This window comes from Plecotus auritus (genome assembly GCF_963455305.1).
Source record: "Plecotus auritus genome assembly, chromosome: 8".
Classification (NCBI taxonomy): domain Eukaryota; kingdom Metazoa; phylum Chordata; class Mammalia; order Chiroptera; family Vespertilionidae; genus Plecotus; species Plecotus auritus.
Window position 1 is genome coordinate 120,035,126 of NC_137782.1, and position 19,700 is coordinate 120,054,825.

The following is a 19,700-nucleotide window of genomic DNA, read 5'->3' on the forward strand; positions in this document are numbered from 1 at the left end:
AAGACAGGAAACCATAAAAATACTAGAGGAATCCACAGGCAGCAAAATATCAGACATATGCTGAAAGAACTTCTTCACTAATACTGCCCCTCGGGCAATGGAAACCAAAGAGAAAATAAACAAATGGGACCACATCAAAATAAAAAGCTTTTTCACAGCAAAAGAAACCATTAACAAAACAACAAGAAACCCCACTGTATGGGAGAACATATTTGCAAATGTTATTACTGATAAAGGTTTAATCTCCAACATCTACAGGCAGCTTATACAACTTAATAAAAGGAAGATAAATGATCCAATAAAAAAAATGGGCAACGGACCTAAATAGAATCTTTTCAAAAGAAGACAGAAGGAAGGCCAAGAGACACATGAAAACATGCTCAAAGTCACTAATTATCCAAGAGATGCAAATCAAACGACAATGCGATACCATCTCACACCTGTCAGAATGGCTATCATCAATAAATCAACAAACAACAAGTGTTGGCGAGGATGCGGAGAAAAAGGAACCCTCGTGCACTGCTGGTGGGAATGCAGACTGGTGCAGCCACTGTGGAGAACAGTATGGAGTTTCCTAAAAAAACTGAAAATGCAACTCCCATTTGACCCAGTAACCCCACTCCTAGGAATATATCCTAAGAAACTAGAAACACTAATCAGAAAGGATATATGCACCCCTATGTTCATAGCAGAACAATTTACAATAGCTAAGATTTGGAAACAACCTAGGTGCCTGTCAGCAGATGACTGGATCAGAAAACTATGGTACATCTACACAATGGAATACTATGCTGCCATAAAAAAGAAGGAATTCTTACCATTTGTAGCAACCTGGATGGAACTGGAGAACATTATGCTAAGTGAAATAAGCCAGTCAATGAAAGAAAAATACCACATGATCTCACTCATTTGTGGATAATAAAAAACATTATAAACTGATGAACAAAAAGATACAGAGGCAGTAAAGCATCAAACAGACTGTCAAATTACAGCGGGAAGGTTAGGGAGAGGTGGGGGAAATAAGAGATCAACCGAAGGACTTATATGCATGCATATAAGCATAACCAACAGATGCAAAACATTGGGGGGTGAGGGCATGTATTGGAGTGTGGTGGTGGGGGGGCAATGGTAAGATATGTACACATATAATACCTTAATAAAAAAAAAAGAAAAAAAATAAAGTATATGAATGTTGTCTGAATTTTGAAAATTTTAACGTTTCCTGTTCAAGTATGACTTCATTAACCTTTAACATGTAATGTTGTTAATGTGGGGAATGTAAATGTTTCCTTTGGGAGAATTTAATTTGCAGTCCTTTGATTATTAGCAAGGGCAAATATTATTCCACATTTTTTAGTTTCCATTAAAAAATCTGCTCAAACTTTGGAACCATTTATATACAGATGGTCCCTGACTTACGATGATTCAACTTACCAGTTTTCAACTTTACAATGGTATGAAAGAGATACGCTTTCAAGGGATATTCAACAGTGTATTCAAAATAGGCTTTGTGTTAGATGATTTTGCCCAACTGTAGTCTAGTGTAACTATTCTCAGCACATTTAAGGTATGCTAGGCTAAGCTATGATGTTCGGTATAGAGTAGGTGTATTAAGTGCATTTTCAATTTATGATATTCTCTGCTTACAGTGGGCTTATTGGGACATAAACCCATCATAAGTTGAGGGCTGAGAGCTACCCTCAGCAGTGGGCAGGGCTATGGCTCAGCTCCTCTGCCTGGGCAGGGTAGGGAGGCAGACCAGGTTTCAGAGATGAAAAGGCTTTTTGTTGGAGGACCTCTAATCAGACAGACCCGTGCCCTGCTCAGTTCTCTGGCCAGACTGAACCCCTATCTTGGCTTTGCAGACGAGCAAAGCTGCTGCTTGAAACTACTACGTGGGCGCTGCAGGTAGAAACTCAGTCTGCCAAGTTCCAAGTGCTGATTGTTGTGAGCCCCCCAACCACCCATCACATTGCCGGTGGTCAAGGCCTGCAGATTCCCCCATTGTCCCCATGATGTGAAACTGGCCTGAGACTCCCAAGAAGTGCTCCACAATGCAGCATAACCTGGCATTCCACCTTGTCTCTCTGTTCTCACTGGAGGAGCTGTAGGCTCAGGGGAGACCTCTTGGTGTGATGCTGCACCAGCATGTAGCCACTCCTTCACCATTCAATGCAGTCCGTCCTCATTTCTGTGGTGCCCAGGGGGGTGATTCAGCCTCTGCCCCTTGTTCTAGGGTTTTCTCAGTGGTATCTTGTCCATGAATAGTTGATAGTTATTTTGGGGGGATGGAGTAAAAATGGGAACAACCTATACCACCATCTTGGTGATGTCCCCACTCCATAATTTTGTTCTGGTGTTATTCTCCTGATATTGTTAGATTGTTTATCTGCATTCTCATGTAGCTCTCTTAGCGTCTTTAGGACAACTATTTTGAATTATTTGTGGGGAAATTTGTGGATCTCCATTTCTTTGGGGCCAGTCGTAGGAGGCTTACTGTATTCATTTGGTGAAGTCATGTTTCCCTGATTCTTCACGAACTCTGTAGCTTTACATGGGTGTCTGCACATTTGAGGAAGCAGTCACCTCTTCCAGACTTTACGGACTGACTGTGGTGAGGGAAGACTTTCACCTGTGGTTAGGGGCACCCTGGGGTTTGCTATGATCTCTAGCTAGCAGTACAGTACAGGAGGGCAAGTGTAGAGGTGTTTGATAGCACAGTGTCTGGGGTGGTAGCGTTATGTCTCTGGCTCAGGTCACTGGGACCCACAGTATCAACAACTATGTGTATCTTGGTCAGCACTGCAGGGGGTCTGCTGTGGCTGCAAGGAGGACTTGGGTCCTCAGCTGTGCCTCCAAGTCCTGTGGCTAGGAACCAGGGCAGGCACTGGTGGAGGTCAGAGCCAGTGATGGGCACACATTTCACTATGGATGTTTCTCATTTGTAAAAAACATTTACATACTCCGATATGAACTTATTGCATGTCACAGATGTTAAAAATTTTCCCCATTTTATGATTGGACTTAATCCCATTTATATGTGTTTTAAAAAGTAAAATGAACTTTAAAATATTTATGCATCAGCTCTATTTCTTTCTTATTTCCTAGCTAATTTCTATAAAGGTTCCTCCCCAACCCCCGCCCCACAATGTTAAGATATGCAAGTGTAGTAAATGTAGAAAATTCTCTACTATAAAATAAATTTAAATCAGTAAAAATGATTGTTGTAGACAGATGTAAATCCTATTTTAATTTTTGTTAATCTAACCCAAAAACATAGCTGTTATTTTTTCCTTTTCTTGAGAAAAGCCCGTTTCCCTAATTGATTTCACTTAGGGAATTTCTTTCTTATATCTACCTCTACAGAAATAGTTTACTACCTTCTGCTATCTACATGCTTCTCCTCAAAGAAAAGCTAAAATCATTCTCACCCCCTTAACCTCTGATCATATTTACTTACTTAGAATTTAAAGGGGGAAATAACAGTTGGTAAAATAAACAAAAAATGTGCTATAAAAGTCTTTTACAAGACCAAGACATTTGTTATCAGAGGGAACAAGCCCCTGAACTGCATCATAAAACGATTCAAGCACATACATGATTGTAGCCCTTTCCTGTTCTGATACTTTGGATACTGAAATATGTACCTGTGTGTCCGTGAAGAGGAAAACCATGTTCTTGTCCTCTACACCAGCCAATTTGTACAACTTCCTCAGGTCTTCATGAAAACTCTCATAATTATATCCCCGACTCAGTTCAATCTGTAAACATTTGTAACCACATATGTGAGCTGCAAGTCTCGTGAGAGACTGCTTTCCAGTGCCTCCTACTCCGACGAGCAGGGCGTTGCCTCTCTCCTGACGAATCATGCGGGCAATTCTGCAGGAAGCAAAGCAGAGAAAGAGCTATTTAAACTGGACAGATGTGGCTTCTCAGAGGGCCTGCCTCTGCATGGAAGGCTGGTAGCCAGCCGAGTGTCATCTCTGCATTCAACTTGTTTTTCTATAACCTTGAACTCCTCTTTCTTTAGGCATGCATATCATCGGCCTTGTTATACTGTACTTGTGACTCTGTGAACACTTTATTAGACCATTTTTTGTAATGATCCATGTCATTTAAAACAAACAAAAACCAATCTATTAAAGTTTAGCAAAAAATAACAACCCTGGGGATACCATAGAAAGTTCATGCATATATATGTAAGATACATCAAAACTAACTTAGATTATACCAAGATTTGTTATAGACCTTTGTCCATCTAGTATCTATGTAAAGAATTTTGCACAACCTAATCCTTACATTTTAATACAAAACAAATTAGAACGATGTATATGGGGCACCTTTTAGCACTTTACCTGGAAACGTGTTCTATTGCATCCTGGAAGAACACCAACTTTACTTCTTTGGGATTTGTAAGGTTATAGTCATCAAGATAGTCCTGGAGAACATTTGCGATTTTCTCCATATCAGGCATGTCATTATAAATCCGATCAGACTTATCTGCTCCGAACTATAAGATGATTTATAGGAAAAGAAATGGGTTGAATCAATTCCGATACAGAAATATATATCCTATCTAATAAAAGAGTAATATGCAAATTGACCGTACCTCCACCACACTCACAAAGCCACGCCCACCAGCCAATCAGGAACGAGTATGCAAATTAACCCAACCAAGATGGCTGCAGCCACGGAGTGAGCAGGAGGCTTGGGTTTCCCTGGCAATGGAGGAATCCAAGCTTTCCGCACACCCTGGCTGGCCCTGGGACTCCACTCAAGCCTACAAAGTTTCAATTATAGAAGATAAATAAATCCCAGATACCAGGGCCTCCGCTTGGGTTGCTGGGGGGCGTGGCTGGCCTGCAAACCACCACAAGCCCCTCACCCAGGCTGCCCCATGCCCCAAGGGAACCCCCACCCTGATCCAGGACACCATTCAGGGCAAACCAGCTGACTCCCACCTGTGCACCAGGCCTCTATCCTATCTAATAAAAGAGTAATATGCAAATTGACCATCACTCCAACACACAAGATGGCTGCCCCCATGTGGTCAAAGATGGCTGCCATGTGGACACAAGATGGCTGCCACAAGATGGCCAGCAGGGGAGGGCAGTTGGGAGGGACCAGGCCTGCAAAGGAGGGCAGTTGGGGACAATCAAGCCTGCAGGGGAGGGCAGTTAGGGGTGACCAGGCCAGCAGAGGAGGGAAGTTGGGGGCAACCAGGCCTGTAGGAAAGGGCAGTTGGGGGTGACCAGGCCTGTAGGAAAGGGCAGTTGGGGGGGACCAGGCCTGCAGGGGAGGGCAGTTAGGGTGACCAGGCTGGCAGAGGAGGGAAGTTGGGGGCAAACAGGCTGGCAGGGGAGCAGTTAGGCATCAATCAGGCTGGCAGGGGAGTGGTTAGGGGGTGATCAGGCTGGCAGGCAGAAGCGGTTAGGGGCAATCAGGAAGGCAGGCAGATGAGCAGTTGGGAGCCAGCAGTCCTGGATTGTGAGAGGGATGTCCGACTGCCCATTTAGGCCCGATCCTACCAGGATCGAGCTTAAACAGGCAGTCGGACATCCCTCGAGGGGTATATATATACACACATACACATACATACATATATACTACACATGACCTTAGCAGGGAACATTATTTTATCTATGTTGTTATTTAATCATTTACGTACATATATGCTAGAAGGGTTTTCTAAACAAGGGAACCGGGACTAAGGAAACTCAGATTTTTGTGGCTAAGTGACAATCCATTTAATTTAACTTCTTCAAGTAGTATATTGGGATTTTAGTTTTGTTTGCAATAAAATTGACACAGGAGCTCAGGAATACATTTAAAAATTGTCTTACTATACATTACTCTGGTTTCATAATTTTGTTCCTAGGCTGTTGACATCAGAAAAACTAAATGAGTTGAAAATGATGCCTGGCAGACTGTTATGGTTATAAAAAATTATGCCAGAACTATATGTAGTTTCTACACAGCAGCTAGCCAATAAGTAAATCATTGAGAATGAAATGTGGTATAAACTATAAGGAATTGAGGTCTTGTTTGGACCTACTGATGATGTCTTTTATTTGTTGCAGCAACTGACCTGGGGGCATGTTCATTTGGTAACTTGGACTAAAATGCCCATAGGCAATGCAAGAAGAGTCCAACTGTTCTTTTCCTTTGCTTTATTCCCCCATCCTATATAATAAAGAGCTAATATGCTAATTAGACCGAACAGCAGAACGACTGTCTGGATGACCTTCTGGACGAAGCTGGGGCTGCCAGGGCCAAGGCAGGTGGGGCTGCATGCGCCAAGCCCCTTGCACGAATTTCATGCATTGGGACTCTAGGTTGATAATAGTATCATTATAAACACACAGGAAATATAACCCACGTGAAAATAAATTTTGGACTTTGTGTTTAATGTAACATTTAAACAAATATATTTTATACAAATCAATGGTTTCTCCTTTTTACTTGTCAGGGGTTACCAGAGTGATGAGGGATTGCATACGTATAACACAATGACGAGTTCATTCACTTGTTTAATCAGCAGTGACTAGGATTTAGGGTGAATAAGGGAGGTATGGCTCTTCCTTTTCACAGACACTAGAAATGTTGAACCCAAATAAGAGTCAACTTGTAAAACAAAACAGCTGCCTGTCAACAAGGGCAGGGTGCTTAGGTGGAAGACTTATTCTAGGCAGGTCTAGAGGGTAAAATTAGGGCCCATATGCGGATGATGTTGGGGCGACAGACTTGAGGAACTTAATACAAGGAAAATTTTGCTGTGAATTAGAGCTCCTCTGAAATGAAGAGGGCAGCACTGTTCACCAGTGAGCTTCCCATTGCTGGAAGCATTTGAGCGGAGGATGCACAGGTACATGCAGTCAGGGGGAGTCCAGTCCTGAGTTAAGAGACTAAACCTCCTTACCAATTAAATACCTGATGGGCCTCTGATTCAAACTATTATCAAAATGAATGTAACTAGATCAGGAGTCAGCAATCTTTTTCTCTAAAGGGCCAGATAGTAAATATTTTAGGCTTTGGAGGTCATATAGTCTCTATTACTATCCTGCCCTGTAATGCAAAAGTAACCCCATAAATAGTATAAGCAGCTGTACTCCTATAGAACTTTATTTACAAAAATGGGCAGAAGGCCGATTGGGCCTATGGGCCATAGTTTGCTGACCCCACCTACACTTTTCACAGGTGTAAAGCTCTTGTAGAATGTGAACCTGAACTTTATAATTTTGAAATTATAAGGTTTATAATTGTAACATTCATATAATTATAATCTTCAGATGTAGTCAAGTCATTAGAATATACTTGCCTTAATGAAATCTCCAAATAGGATGGGCTTAGTCAAAAAATACTCTAGGCCAATTGCAATTCCAAAATGTTTGTCTATTCAAAACACAAAATCAAAATATTAGCTATTTACTTAGAAGTCTTAATTAGTATAAATGAACCTGAGGGAAAGCCATGTTAATACTGTACCACTTTACTTTGGTTGATAATCTCCCAGGTTTAAGGTTAAGAATATAGAATATTAATAAGCATTTTATTAAATAATAGATATTGAATACAAATTAATAAGACATATTTTAGAAATATCCTGGCTTCTTATCAGACAAAATGTTTCTTCTAAATTCTCTCCTCTACTTAAAATTCTATACTTAATTTAAAATATTAACCCTTCTTGAATTTCAATACAATGAATTATATAGTATTTCATATATCCTATATAATAAAAGGCTAATATGCAAATAGACTGAACAGCGGAACAACCGAACAACCAAACAACTGGTCACTATGACGTACACTGACCACCAGGGGGCGCGTGCAGAACATGGCAGGCGTTGGCCATGGCAGGATGGTGGAGCAGGTGAGTGGGGGCGCCAGACCAAGGCGGGGCGCTGGTTGCTGTCACTGGGGTGAGCCTCTGGTGGTTACTGAAAATTCTTTGCTCCTGTGCGCCGCGGTTCCACCCAGCACTCATGCCAGTCCCACTCACACCTGGCTGCCAGCACCCGAAGCCGATCCTGATTGTTCAGAGCCAAAGGTGGGTGCTAGTGGTGGCTGCTGGCACTGATTGCCCCTCAGGGCTTCTCCACCTTCCCTTGCTCCTGAGGGGCGATCAGGGCCAGCAGCCACCGCTCGCACCCACTGCCAGCAATGGCCCTGTTTGCACCCGCACCCGCAGCCAGCGCCGGAGCCGCCACTTGCATTGGCTGCCAGCACCCAGCGCCGGTCCCGATAGCTCAGCGCTGACAGGGGGTGTGAGCGGTGGCTGCCGGCCCCGATCCCCCGAGGGCTTCTCCACCTCCCCCTGCTCCTGAGGGACAATCGGGGCAGCAGTCACCACTGGCACCCACTGACGGCCCCACCTGCACCTGCTGCTGGCGCTGGCCCTAATCGCTCCACACCGTCAGCAGGTGCAAGCGGGGCTGGGGCTGTTAGCACATGGGAGCGGCGGCGGGAGTGGGGCTGCCTACAGACAGGGGACCGGGGGCTGCGGTGGGAGGGGCCGGGCGGGGGCGTGGAGGATGGGCTGAGACCCGCCTCTGTGCCCACCACAGCCTCGCAGCCCACAGTTCCTTTCAAGGTGCACGAATTCCTGCACTTGGCCCCTAGTTTTATATATTTGAGGCATTGAAAAAAAAACTTTTACTTAGGAATGACTAAAATTCACTTTGCTTTACCCTATATAAGATCATTTTAATTTCCCTCTATAGAAACCAAATTGCTTTTCTACTAAAAAAAAAGGAGCAGCTAAATAAAGATTCATACTTACTGGCCATTTCTGTCAAAATAGAATGGAAATACTCCTTGTCTTCATTATTAATCAGGCGATCATGGAAGACTCTTTGACATTCATGGCAAAAGAGTCTAAATATCTGTATTTCTTCTCTTATTGTTCCTGGATCACACTGGAGGATACCTGTTTTTAAGAAAAGGAAAGAAGAAAAATTCGACATTTGTGGAACATATAGTATTAGTTTTATGACCTATAAGATCCTTAAGTCCAACTTGATCCCCACACTACCAGAAATGGGTTCTTCGCCCGTGGATATACACATGTAGTAATAGTGACCTCGTTTTTTGAAAGTAAAACTGGGACACATTACTTGACAACATTTTTCTTTTTTGCTTGCTTTGTTTTTCTTTTCCTGAACATGTGAAGTGTAAGCAATGTTCATCTCATTATTACATTCAGTTGTAGTACATTAAGTGAGGAGTGTCACTTTAAAATATATATTTTCATCAAGCAACTTCCCCGATCCCGACCTTTACACTGTTTTCAAAACATCAATATCCTCTCTTATTCTTTCCCAACGTTCAGTTCTCATCCTTCTGGCTTCTGCTCAAATTATTCTGAGTATTTTTTGTATTAGTATAAATTGTTACTGCAAACACAGTTCTAATAATTTCAAGTTACAACAAAAGCAGTGATGTACAGAAGTGCAGGACGTGTTCATTCTCTAAGGGACCCTTCCCTGGGGCTCCTCACAGTGTGCAGAGAGGGGCGGGGAGTCTCTACTATGAGCACTGGTGCACGCTGACAGAAGGCACCTTACAGCATGGCTGGTAGCCTCCATGCCGCTTTGGGATAATACGGGATTTCTATAGATAGTTGTTTTTTTTGTGTTTTTTTTTTTTTTTTTTGCAGCTCACATTGTGCATGAGTGTGTGTGTGTGATATATGTTTCTTGAAAGGGTTAAACTTTTAATGTTTTCAGCTAATATTTGTAGGAATAAGGGCATTTCTAGGACATTTTGATAAAATGTGAGGACAAGGGGAAAGATATTCAAATTTGGAACTTCCTGGATACTCTATGATGTATCATTGTCGGAGATAAAATGCATCCTGAACTTTGAGGCTCAGAAATTACCTAAAATGTAGGAATAGAAAGGCAACAGGGACGAATGATAAATAAATGACTAGATCAGACAATGTCTAAGGACCAGAAAGTGGGTCCAAAGCAATCACTAAAGAAACAGAGCCATGCTCCAATGTTTCCTGTGGAAAACTAGCTCATGAATTCCAGGACGAAGCTGAGCAGGAGGGTAAAATCTTAGTGGAGGAGGAGTACAAGATATTGTGCCATCCTGTAGCAAGGATGCTGTGCCAGCTGCAAGAGTCCTGGGCTCTTGAAGGTTACGGGGGCAGGAAAAGAAAAAGAGAATTGCAGAGCCAGCAGAATGGGAGTTGGAAAGATAAGGGACCTGTGGTGAGAAATGAGCAACAAGGAGGCGAGGGCCAAACGGGATGGTCAGGGTTCTTAAAGCCAAGCCCCAGCTTCTGCCGTCAGCCATTATCTCCTGCCTCATTCCCTGCCTTTTTAATAAACAACGGATCTCCTCTGTGTTTTGTAATGAATTAGATTCTGATGAGGACAAAAAGGGAGCAGGATTTCAGAGAGTCCAGTCATTGCTTTACATGGAAGTGCTTGATAGCACTTACGGCACTTCATAGATATTTAAAATATACTTATACACTTTAGTCTGTTTGAATCTTTGTTGAGAATAAAATATTCAGTGATGTCTAAACAAGAGAAATGGACAGAGTCAGCACTGGATAGGAACAAAGAAAATCACTGAAGATTGATGTCCTTGTACACAAAATAAGGTGAGGACTTGACTAGATATTGTAAAAGATTTCTCTCAGTTCTGACTTTCTATGACATTCATTCATTCATTCATTCATTCATTCATTCAGTGCCAGGCATGGGTGAGCTGAACAAACAGCCCTAATGGAGCTGACATTCTATTGGGAGAGACAGACATAAACATGTGTGCAGATAAACATCTAGGGTATGATTTCAGGTAGTAAGTGCTATGAAGGTGACATTTGAACAGAGAAAGTGAGTCGTGGCTATCTGAGGCAAGAGCATACCCTGGGAAGTACAGAGGCCCCTGGGCAGGCCGATTTCAGGAACAGCAAGGAGGTGGCAGCCGCCAGGAGGAAAGTGGGAAGCAATGAAGGCAGGAGGCTGCTGGGTGCAGATCTAACAGGAGCTCAGTCCCATGGCAGGTGATGGGGAAGCAGCTTTGGGAGACTAAACAGGGAATACCTCTGCCGTGTGTTTAAGAGCTAGGTTTAAGGTGAGGTAAGTGGGCAGCCTGGAAGCAGGAGACCAGAGACAGACCGGGGTGAGGGGGTCTCTTGCTGTTAGAAATCCTGGTGAGACATGACAGTAGATGGGGCTAGAGTGGCTGTGGATGGGGTGGTAAGCGATGGTTGGATTTGGGATATATTTTGAAGATAAAGCCATTGGGGATGCTGATGGATTGGGTGGGAATCATTGAGGAATGAGAACAATCCAAGATGCTTCAGGGCTCTTGGCCAGAGCAACTAATGGTAGTCCCCTTATCTGGGCTGGGGTACACCTGGATGGAAAGGAGGCATAAAGCAAGAATTCAGACATGCCAAGTTTAAGAACTCCAACTGGATATTTAAGTGAGGTTGTTGAGAAAGGAGTGGAATATACAAATCAGACATTTAAGGGAGTGGGGAAGCTGGCAGTAGACATTCAAGCATCTCTGAATAGATGTATTTAAGATCCTAGAATTGACTGAATTACCTAGGCAGTATGTGTAGATAAAATAGAGAGAGGACTGATGGATCTCAGAGGCAAGTTTGGGGGGGGGGTGTGAAGATATTAACCAAAGAACTTATATGCATATATACATAAGCCACGGGCAGGCAATAGTTCAGCGAAAGCCTGGGGCAGGGGGGCAGGAGAGGGGTGGAGGTGACCAATGGGAGAAAATACTTTCAACAATAAAGATGAAAAAAAAATATAACTGTTATCATAAAGCTCTGATTTCAAATGAAGAAAAAAAAGCCCTAGCTCAGCCGTGGGCAAACTACGGCCCGCGGGCCGGATCCGGCTGTTCTATCTGGTTCTCTTGCTCTCCCCTCCGCTCCTTTACTTTGAATTTATATTAGTTCACACAAACACTCCATCCATGCTTTTGTTCCGGCCCTCCGGTCCAGTTTAAGAACCCATTGTGGCCCTCGAGTCAAAAAGTTTGCCCACCCCTGCCTAGCTGGTTGGGCTCAGTGGACAGAGTGTTGGCCCATGGACGGAAAGGTCCCAGGTTTGATTACAGTCAAGGGCACGTACCTCAGGCTCGATCTGATCCCAGGCTTGATCCTTGACCCTGGTTGAGGCATGTGAGAGAGGCAACCAGGAGACAACCAATTGATGTGTCTCTCTCACATCGATGTTTTTCTGTCTATGTCTCTCCCCTTCCCTTCCACTCTCTCTAAAAATTAATGGAAAAATATCCTTGGGTAAGGATTAACCAATAAATAAATAAAATAAAATAAAATAAAATAAAATAAAATAAAATAAAATAAAAACAAATTTTAAAAAAGGGACTGAAGTAAGAGCTCTGGGGCATCCCAACATTTTGAGGTTGGGAAGAAGAGAGACAGCAATCAAAGAGACTGAGCAGCAGTAGCCAGAGAGAAAGGAGGGAGCCCCAGAGAGTGGGTGCCCTAGAAGGTCAGAGAAAGAAGGGCTTCAAGAGAGAGGGAGGGGAGAGTTGTGCCAACATTGCTGAGAGGTTAAGGTTCAGACTGAGAGCTGACTGATGGACTGGGCAAGATAGAGAGGCAACGAAGAGTAGTTCAGTGCAGTGTCAAGTATAAATGCTTAACTGGAATATACTAAAGAATGGAACTGGAGGAAGTAAGAAGACAGTGAGGTGAGACCATGCTTTAAGAGGTCTTTTTAGAAGGAGCAGAGGAAATGCGGAGGTAGCAGCAGGGCGATATAGTTCCCAAAGAGAATGATCCTCTAAGACGGAAAGTATTGTGGCAGGTTTTTATGCTGTTAGGAATGATTCCATAGAAGAGGAAACACTGATGATGCAGAAGAGAAACAGAAACGGTAAGAACAAAATCCCTGACTAGGCAGGAGGGGCTGGGATTCAGGGCCAGAGGGGACTGAGAGCAGCAGGGACTGCCCAGCCTCTGCAGGAGGGAAGGCAGATGCTGGTTGCCTGAGAGATTTGGAAGATGAGGCAGTTCTGGTGTGGTTGCTTCTATTTTTTTTTTTTTTTTCAGTGAAACATAAAGAAAGGTCATCGGCTGGGCTGGGTGTGAGAAATGGGAGGGCGTGTTGGCTGTTTGAGGGAAGCTGTGAAGTAGTCAGCCTGCGGTGGGGGTGGAGGGTGACTGAACAGGGACATGTAATGTGATTTCCAGCACCATAGAAACCATGTACATACAATTCTACCAAGAGATTTGGGGCGACTAGCAATGCAGGGAGGGTGAAGGTCTAAGAATGAGGGGTCCATACACTACCTTGCACACATTTGGATAAATCCCTCAAGTTGAACACGTAATGGGACTTGGCTGGTGTTGGCAGAAGATCAACACTCATTCTGTTATAAATCTCAACTGAGGCTTCGACAATGTTGGATGCGGTTTGCTTGACAGCTGGTGGGAAGTCATACAGGAAGCCGTTTAAAATGGCCTGGAACCAGAAACATATAGAAGGTTAGATTCTTTTTTTCCACCAAAAATTTATCTTTCAAATGTTCCAGATCTGATGATACTTTTTCTAATAATAACTAGGAGGGCGAATTCCAATGCAAGGACCTCCGTGTGTTAAGCTCTTCCGTTCATTTCAGAATATGTTCTCAATGAGGAATGGGCTCTCTCCTGTCTTCTGTGATTGTCTGGAGATCCCTGGGTAGCATTCCTATCTGGCCAGCGAACGGACCATAAACTCACTCTTGAGTAATATAGACTGCTGCTCACTGTGGCTCCAGAGGATCGCCATGGAGTGCCCAGACTCATCTGGAAATAAACTGAAGTCCTCCTTGATTTTTATGTGCAAATGACCAACAATGCCATAGACTTCCCTCATCATGTACATTTAAAGTGCAACTTACTCGTAACCACGGACTCCCCGCCTTTCAGTTTCCCCACCTCAGTTATTTGGAGGTCACTTTGGACGCCTCCCATTCTCTGTCCTCACAATCAACTTTGAATGTATTTGTTGAGTCTGTCTCTTTCCCTTGACATTATTCCATCCCAGCACCAACTCTTTTTTATCTGCGCTTCTTCACTCCCTCCATCTCCCACTGACCTCTCCATTTCGATTCCTGTCTCCCTTCTGTTACCTTTAATTATGCAAATCAGACACTGCACCCCCCAGCCAGTCCATGCTCTGCCCCTACCTGGCCTCCTTACCTTACCCTCTCTCTGGTCACAGTGTCCCAGCCACACTGGCCTTACCACCCATGCCCATGCTCTCTCCTCCCTCAGGGTCTCTGCACATGGTACCCCCTCCCACTGCCTCATGGCTGGCTGCTTGGGAAGGACTTTCTCAGCCTTTGTGTTTTAGGTTACATGTCATCTCTTCAGAGAGGTCTTCCCTGACTACTTCACTTAAAATAAGCCCTCCCATCAGGCTCTTACGGATCTTTGGTCTTCTCATATATAACTTGCCACAGTCTGAAAGAACGTATTTATTAGCTAGCCCCTCTGCCCCTAGTTGCTTGGGAAAATCATTATAGATTTTTATAATAAATTCTGATCACCATTAACCTGGAGTTACGCATGGGAGAAGCCACCAGAATGCACATCAATGCTTGCAAGTCAGTCCTTGTGACTTTAGATTTGGGGCTCACATAGGAGACACTTTGAAGTAAACAGAAGTATTTGTTTTCAGTGAGCCCCCCTGTTGGACATCAATTGTACCAGCTTATGAAGACTATCTTTTTGAGGTACCTGTCCTCCCGGGCCCCTAATGTAAGTTTAACATTATCCACATGGTCTGCATTTTGAGTAGGACCATTCCAATATATATAAAATAAAAAATTTACTACATATATATATTTTATGGGATGCTTGCTCCAGTTATGTCATTTTCATGGTATCCCCCTCCCCACCCCATCATTCTATTCAAAGTAATGCCTCCCATTCATGGAACACTTCTGCTGAGCACTTACAGGGCAGGCATAGGTCTTTGCCCCATTTAAAGGATGAGAAAGTGGCTCTTAAGAAGGCTGTACAGTTGGGAGAAATATGGGGGGTTATTTCTATTGGATGTGATGGTGGCCCTGGAGGTGGTGAATTCTGAGTTGTGTTGATCTGGGGCCTGTGGGGCTACCAGAATTGTATCTGGTGGGCACGCGGACCGGCAGGAAATGAGCACACAGGTGGGGCTGGGCAGTGAGTGAGCTCTGCTGAGAACTGGGTACAGAGTACTATAAGACAAGGGCCCAGGGTACAGCCTTCATTAAAGGTAGGGGCTGGGTTTGACAACCTTTCTGCATTCCTAAAACCACCTGTGAGACCACAAGCACAGAGGACAGTGATGTACATTCCTGTCAGCTACCAGAGGCCCTGTGCTTACCCGGTTTCTGTTCAGGAAGAGGACAGACTGCTTTGATAATGGTGGTTTGGGAAGAAATATGTTTTCTTTTCCCTTCTTGCCTACGTTTAAGTCAATACTCACCTGGAAAATCTGTTTCAGACTGTGCTCCGAGGGCATCGGGAGACACAGCATGCTGAAGTGTCGGATGAAGCGGGGGGTCACTGGGTTGCGGCCACCACCTGGAGGTGCACATGCTGATGCAATGGTCACATCCTGTCCAGGGAGAAATCCACTTGGGTCACCCAACAAAGGGAAAGATGAGGTCTGTCCATCCCAACGGCAGGACTCAGATCTAACAATTTTTGAGGACCTACCCTTTGCAAGCACTGCATTACGTTTCCAACACATCATTGGACTTGGTTTTCACAGCAACCCCAGGATATCACGATTGTTACCGCCATTTTTTAGGTTAAAAAAGAAGAAGGCCCTGGCTAGTTAAATCACTCAAGGTCATCCAGCTAACTCACCTGCCTTAAATAAATACTCCTATGCAAAAATTTAATCTTAAAACATTGTAAGAAGTTTTATCTTGAGTTAAAATATATTTATTCAAAATATACTAACTTGAGCAATATAGTGAATTCTCATTATTTGTGTGTGTACTTGTGTGCCATAAAGTCACTGGGAACACTGAATTAACGCACACTGAATAATTGCTCCTACGGGAAATACATGGTTAGGTTCCTCAGAGCCTCTGGTAACATTTTCATCAATAGATCAATACATGATATTGCAGTTGCCTTTGGTCTCTAGCCCACCCCTCACCTGCAGCCAAGAAGATATTCCCATAGCATTTCCTTCAGAGGTCCCCCCAACCCCCGTAACTTAAGAGGATAAATCCACATTTCTCATCATTGGATCCATGGCCCCCTTACTTGACCTCTGCATTCCCGTTGCTTTGGTGTTCACATTCCACACCACCGTGGTGTTCCACATGTCTTGCCTCTGAGATGCAAAATGCTCCCTTCCTTGTTTTGCTATGCTCTGCCTGCAAAACCCTCTTCTAACCTCATCCCCTCTGGGAAGGCTTCTCTCGTCCTCAACCCAGCCCTTGTGCCCTCCTGACTCCATTTATCAGCCTGCCTTATAAATACATGTCCATCTACCCTCCAAAGCTGAGCCCTCTGGGAGGTGGGGGCTGCCTCCTTGTCCATGAACCTCCTGAATCAAGCATGACAAGAACTCAATGTGGACTGGTTAATTGAACCACACATAAGAAACACTGAAGACATAGGTCTGTGTCTTTCTCCTCCTTCTCCTGGCCAATCATATGTTGATGCTCTAATGATCAGTATCTCAAAATGTGACTGCATTTGGAGATAGACTCTTTAAAGAGGTAATTAACTTAAAATGAGTCATGAGAGAGAGCCCTAATCCAACCTGGCTAGTGTCCTGATAAGAAGAGGAGGTTTGAACACAGATGAGTACACAGCTAAGATTATGAGGAGACACAGGGAGAAGACAGCCAGCTGTAAGCCAAAGAGAGAGGCCCTAGAATAAACCAACCCTGATGACATCTTGATCTCCAACTTCCAGCCTCTAGAATTGTAAGAAAATAACTTTTTGTTGTTTGAGCTACTTTGTTATGGTGACCTGAGCAAACTAATACACCAGTGGGTTTCAACCAGTGTTCTGTGGCACACTGGTGTGCCGCAAGCATTTTTAAAACAATTCCTGACTCTTTAATCAGGGGCACTGACCTCTTTTCCCTTAGATTGTCAAATAAAAAACTGACAACAGCCGTAGCTTGAGCCATAAATATATTGGTCATATAATAGGATTTCATCTTATTGATGCATTGCATAATAAGGCTGCCTCTGATTGGTTAATTCTTGATACCAGAAATCCTTATATACAAGTATAGGCACCTGATTTTTTTTAAAAAATCACTTTGGAGCAAAAAGGTAGGTAATTACCACTATTATTATTTTTTGTAAATCAATCAAAATTATGCCTATTTTTTGTCAGACTGGCAAAAAATAGAACATTTTTTGGTGTGTTGCAAAATTTTAGTAAGTACTTTATGTCTGCCATGAGATGAAAAAGGTTGAAAATCACTGTAATACACCATATTTCCTTGCTGTTTAAATGTAAACACGCAAAGTAATTTAAAACTTAAAGTAACCTGTATGTCTTTCCAAAAGAGTTTGTTTCTGTCATAAAATCCACCAAAATCTTGATACTGCCGAAGTAATTCAATCGGAGGCTGAGAGCCATAGCGATCCAATCTGGGCATATTTAAATCATCAACAAAAATCACAATACGTTTGTTTCTTGGTGCTCCTGGGTAAATAAAATGAATTTGATTTAAGAATTATGATTTGCCTTTGGAAAATGTAAAACAGAGTTTAGGTAAGGTTTTGGACTCAATGAACACCCGGTAGGTCATAAGGAGCTCATTTCTCTCAGGAGTGAGGAGGCCCTCGCAGAGTCCTGCCTTGAGGAGGAGAGACCTCCCTCTGGCTCCATCCAGGCCCCTACAGGGAGACGTGGCCGGGGCTGGGATGTCCACTTGTCAGAATGTGCCTCACCCTCACTCTCAGAGGTGCACAATGATGCCAGCTCTCTAGTTAGATCCTGATCTCTCTATCCCAGCCCCTGCCCTCACCAACTGTGTGTCCTGAGCATGGGGTGAGGAAGGGCATTTTCTTCCCACAGTAGGAAGCAGAACTCCAAAGGCTTCTTCATAGAAATGCCATCTCACCACCCTCTGCAGGGAAAATAGGGCTAGATGTTGAAACACACCCAGCTCACATCAACAGGAAATCCAGCACAGCGGAGCTGGACGATGCCCTATTTAACTCAAAGAAAACCAGTATACACACTTTTCAGAAAAAAGTGTGGGTAATAACAGAGAAAAGAAAACAATGTAAGCAGAGGTGGTGACTCAACCCGTGCTCCCATCCAGCACCCGACAATTCCAAGGTCACTGAGCCAAACTCAGTGTCCCACTCCATCCTCCAGTCTCTGGAAACCAAGAAGCAGGACAGCAGGTGGGGAGGGCTTTTAAGATAATCATTCATAAAGACTTGGCTAGGATTTGGAAACAGCCTAAGTGCCCATCAGCAGATGAATGGATTATGAAAGCAGTGGTACATCTACACAATGGAATACTATGCAGCTGTAAAAAAGAAAGAACTCTTACCATTTGCAACAGCATGGATGGACCTGGAGAGCATTATGCTAATCAAAATAAGCCACTCAGAGAAAGATAAGTACCACATAATCTCACTCATATGTGGAATCTAATGAGCAACATACACTGATGAACAAAAATAGATCCAAAGACATAGAAGCACCGAACAGACTGTCAAACCTCAGAGGGAAGGCAGGGGAGGGTGGGCGGGTGGGAAAAGATCAACCAACAAACTTGTATGCCTATATGCATAACCCCGGAATAGGGTGGTGAAGGCCTGGGGTGAGGGGCAGGGGCAGGCTGGGGGGGAAAAGGAGTCATATGTAATACTTCCAACAATAAAGATTTAAAAAAATAAAGACTTGGGGCCCCCACAAGAAAAACTGGCATCCATTGCCCTGTGCCTACTGAGCAGGAATAATGGAACAGAGAGGGGGCAGTGAGGCAGCTGGTATCCCCACCGCTTGGTAGAGCAGGGCCCATTAGATGATGGACAATGTGGAAGGCAGCTGAGCTTGAGCTCTGGCTAGTCCTCCACCAGAAGGGCTGTGAGCTGGGCGAGTGGAGTCTAGAAGCAAGAGGCTGCAGGATGCAGTGCTGGAGGGTGGGACTGAGGAAGCCGAGACCCTGATTCCCAATGTCAGGGAACCTTCCAATGGGGGGCATGTGCTTGACCTGTGCACAACTTTTCTGGAAGTCCCTCAGAAAGCAGCTCCTGGAGACCACCACACAGAGAGCAGGGGCAGTCATTTGGTGCCAGCCAGAGAAGAGGGACAGTCCACACAGATGCCCATCTACACACCAGGTAGAGAGGGCCACTTGTCCTTTCTTCTCCTCTTCCCTTCCCAGCACACCAGAACCTCCTGCCCCCCTTCGCCTCCAGCACCTGGAGCCACAAGCCTGACAGAGGAGAGGAAGAGCCTCCGACTGGATTTGGGATCAAAGCTTTACACTGAACCAGCCTCAAAACAACAGGAAGTGGCCAGAGAGTTATGCTAGTTATCTAAGCAGTTGATAAGGGGCGGGGGGGGGGGGGGGGGGGGGGGAGAAGGGGGGAGAGGGGGAAGAGGGAGATGCCCCAAGCCTGGCTGAAAGCACTGACTGAAGTAAAAACAAAAGAGTTTCATGCTTATTCTCTACTGAGTTCAGATAACTCAATGCATCAGGTATATACA

General features: G+C 44.1%; 1 protein-coding gene across 1 annotated transcript in view; it reads right to left on the bottom strand.

Moving 5' to 3' along the window:
• The window catches only part of DNAH6 (dynein axonemal heavy chain 6), a gene marked incomplete at its 5' end in the record, with an annotated part of 243,258 nt that overhangs the window by 85,471 nt on the left and 138,087 nt on the right, over window positions 1-19,700 (bottom strand). Inside the window, 7 exons of the mRNA XM_080684947.1 lie at window positions 3,648-3,879; window positions 4,356-4,510; window positions 7,319-7,392; window positions 8,783-8,929; window positions 13,307-13,478; window positions 15,471-15,602; window positions 17,515-17,672. Of these exons, the coding sequence (XP_080541073.1) occupies window positions 3,648-3,879; window positions 4,356-4,510; window positions 7,319-7,392; window positions 8,783-8,929; window positions 13,307-13,478; window positions 15,471-15,602; window positions 17,515-17,672 (1,070 nt within the window). The remainder of the gene's footprint in view (window positions 1-3,647; window positions 3,880-4,355; window positions 4,511-7,318; window positions 7,393-8,782; window positions 8,930-13,306; window positions 13,479-15,470; window positions 15,603-17,514; window positions 17,673-19,700) is intronic.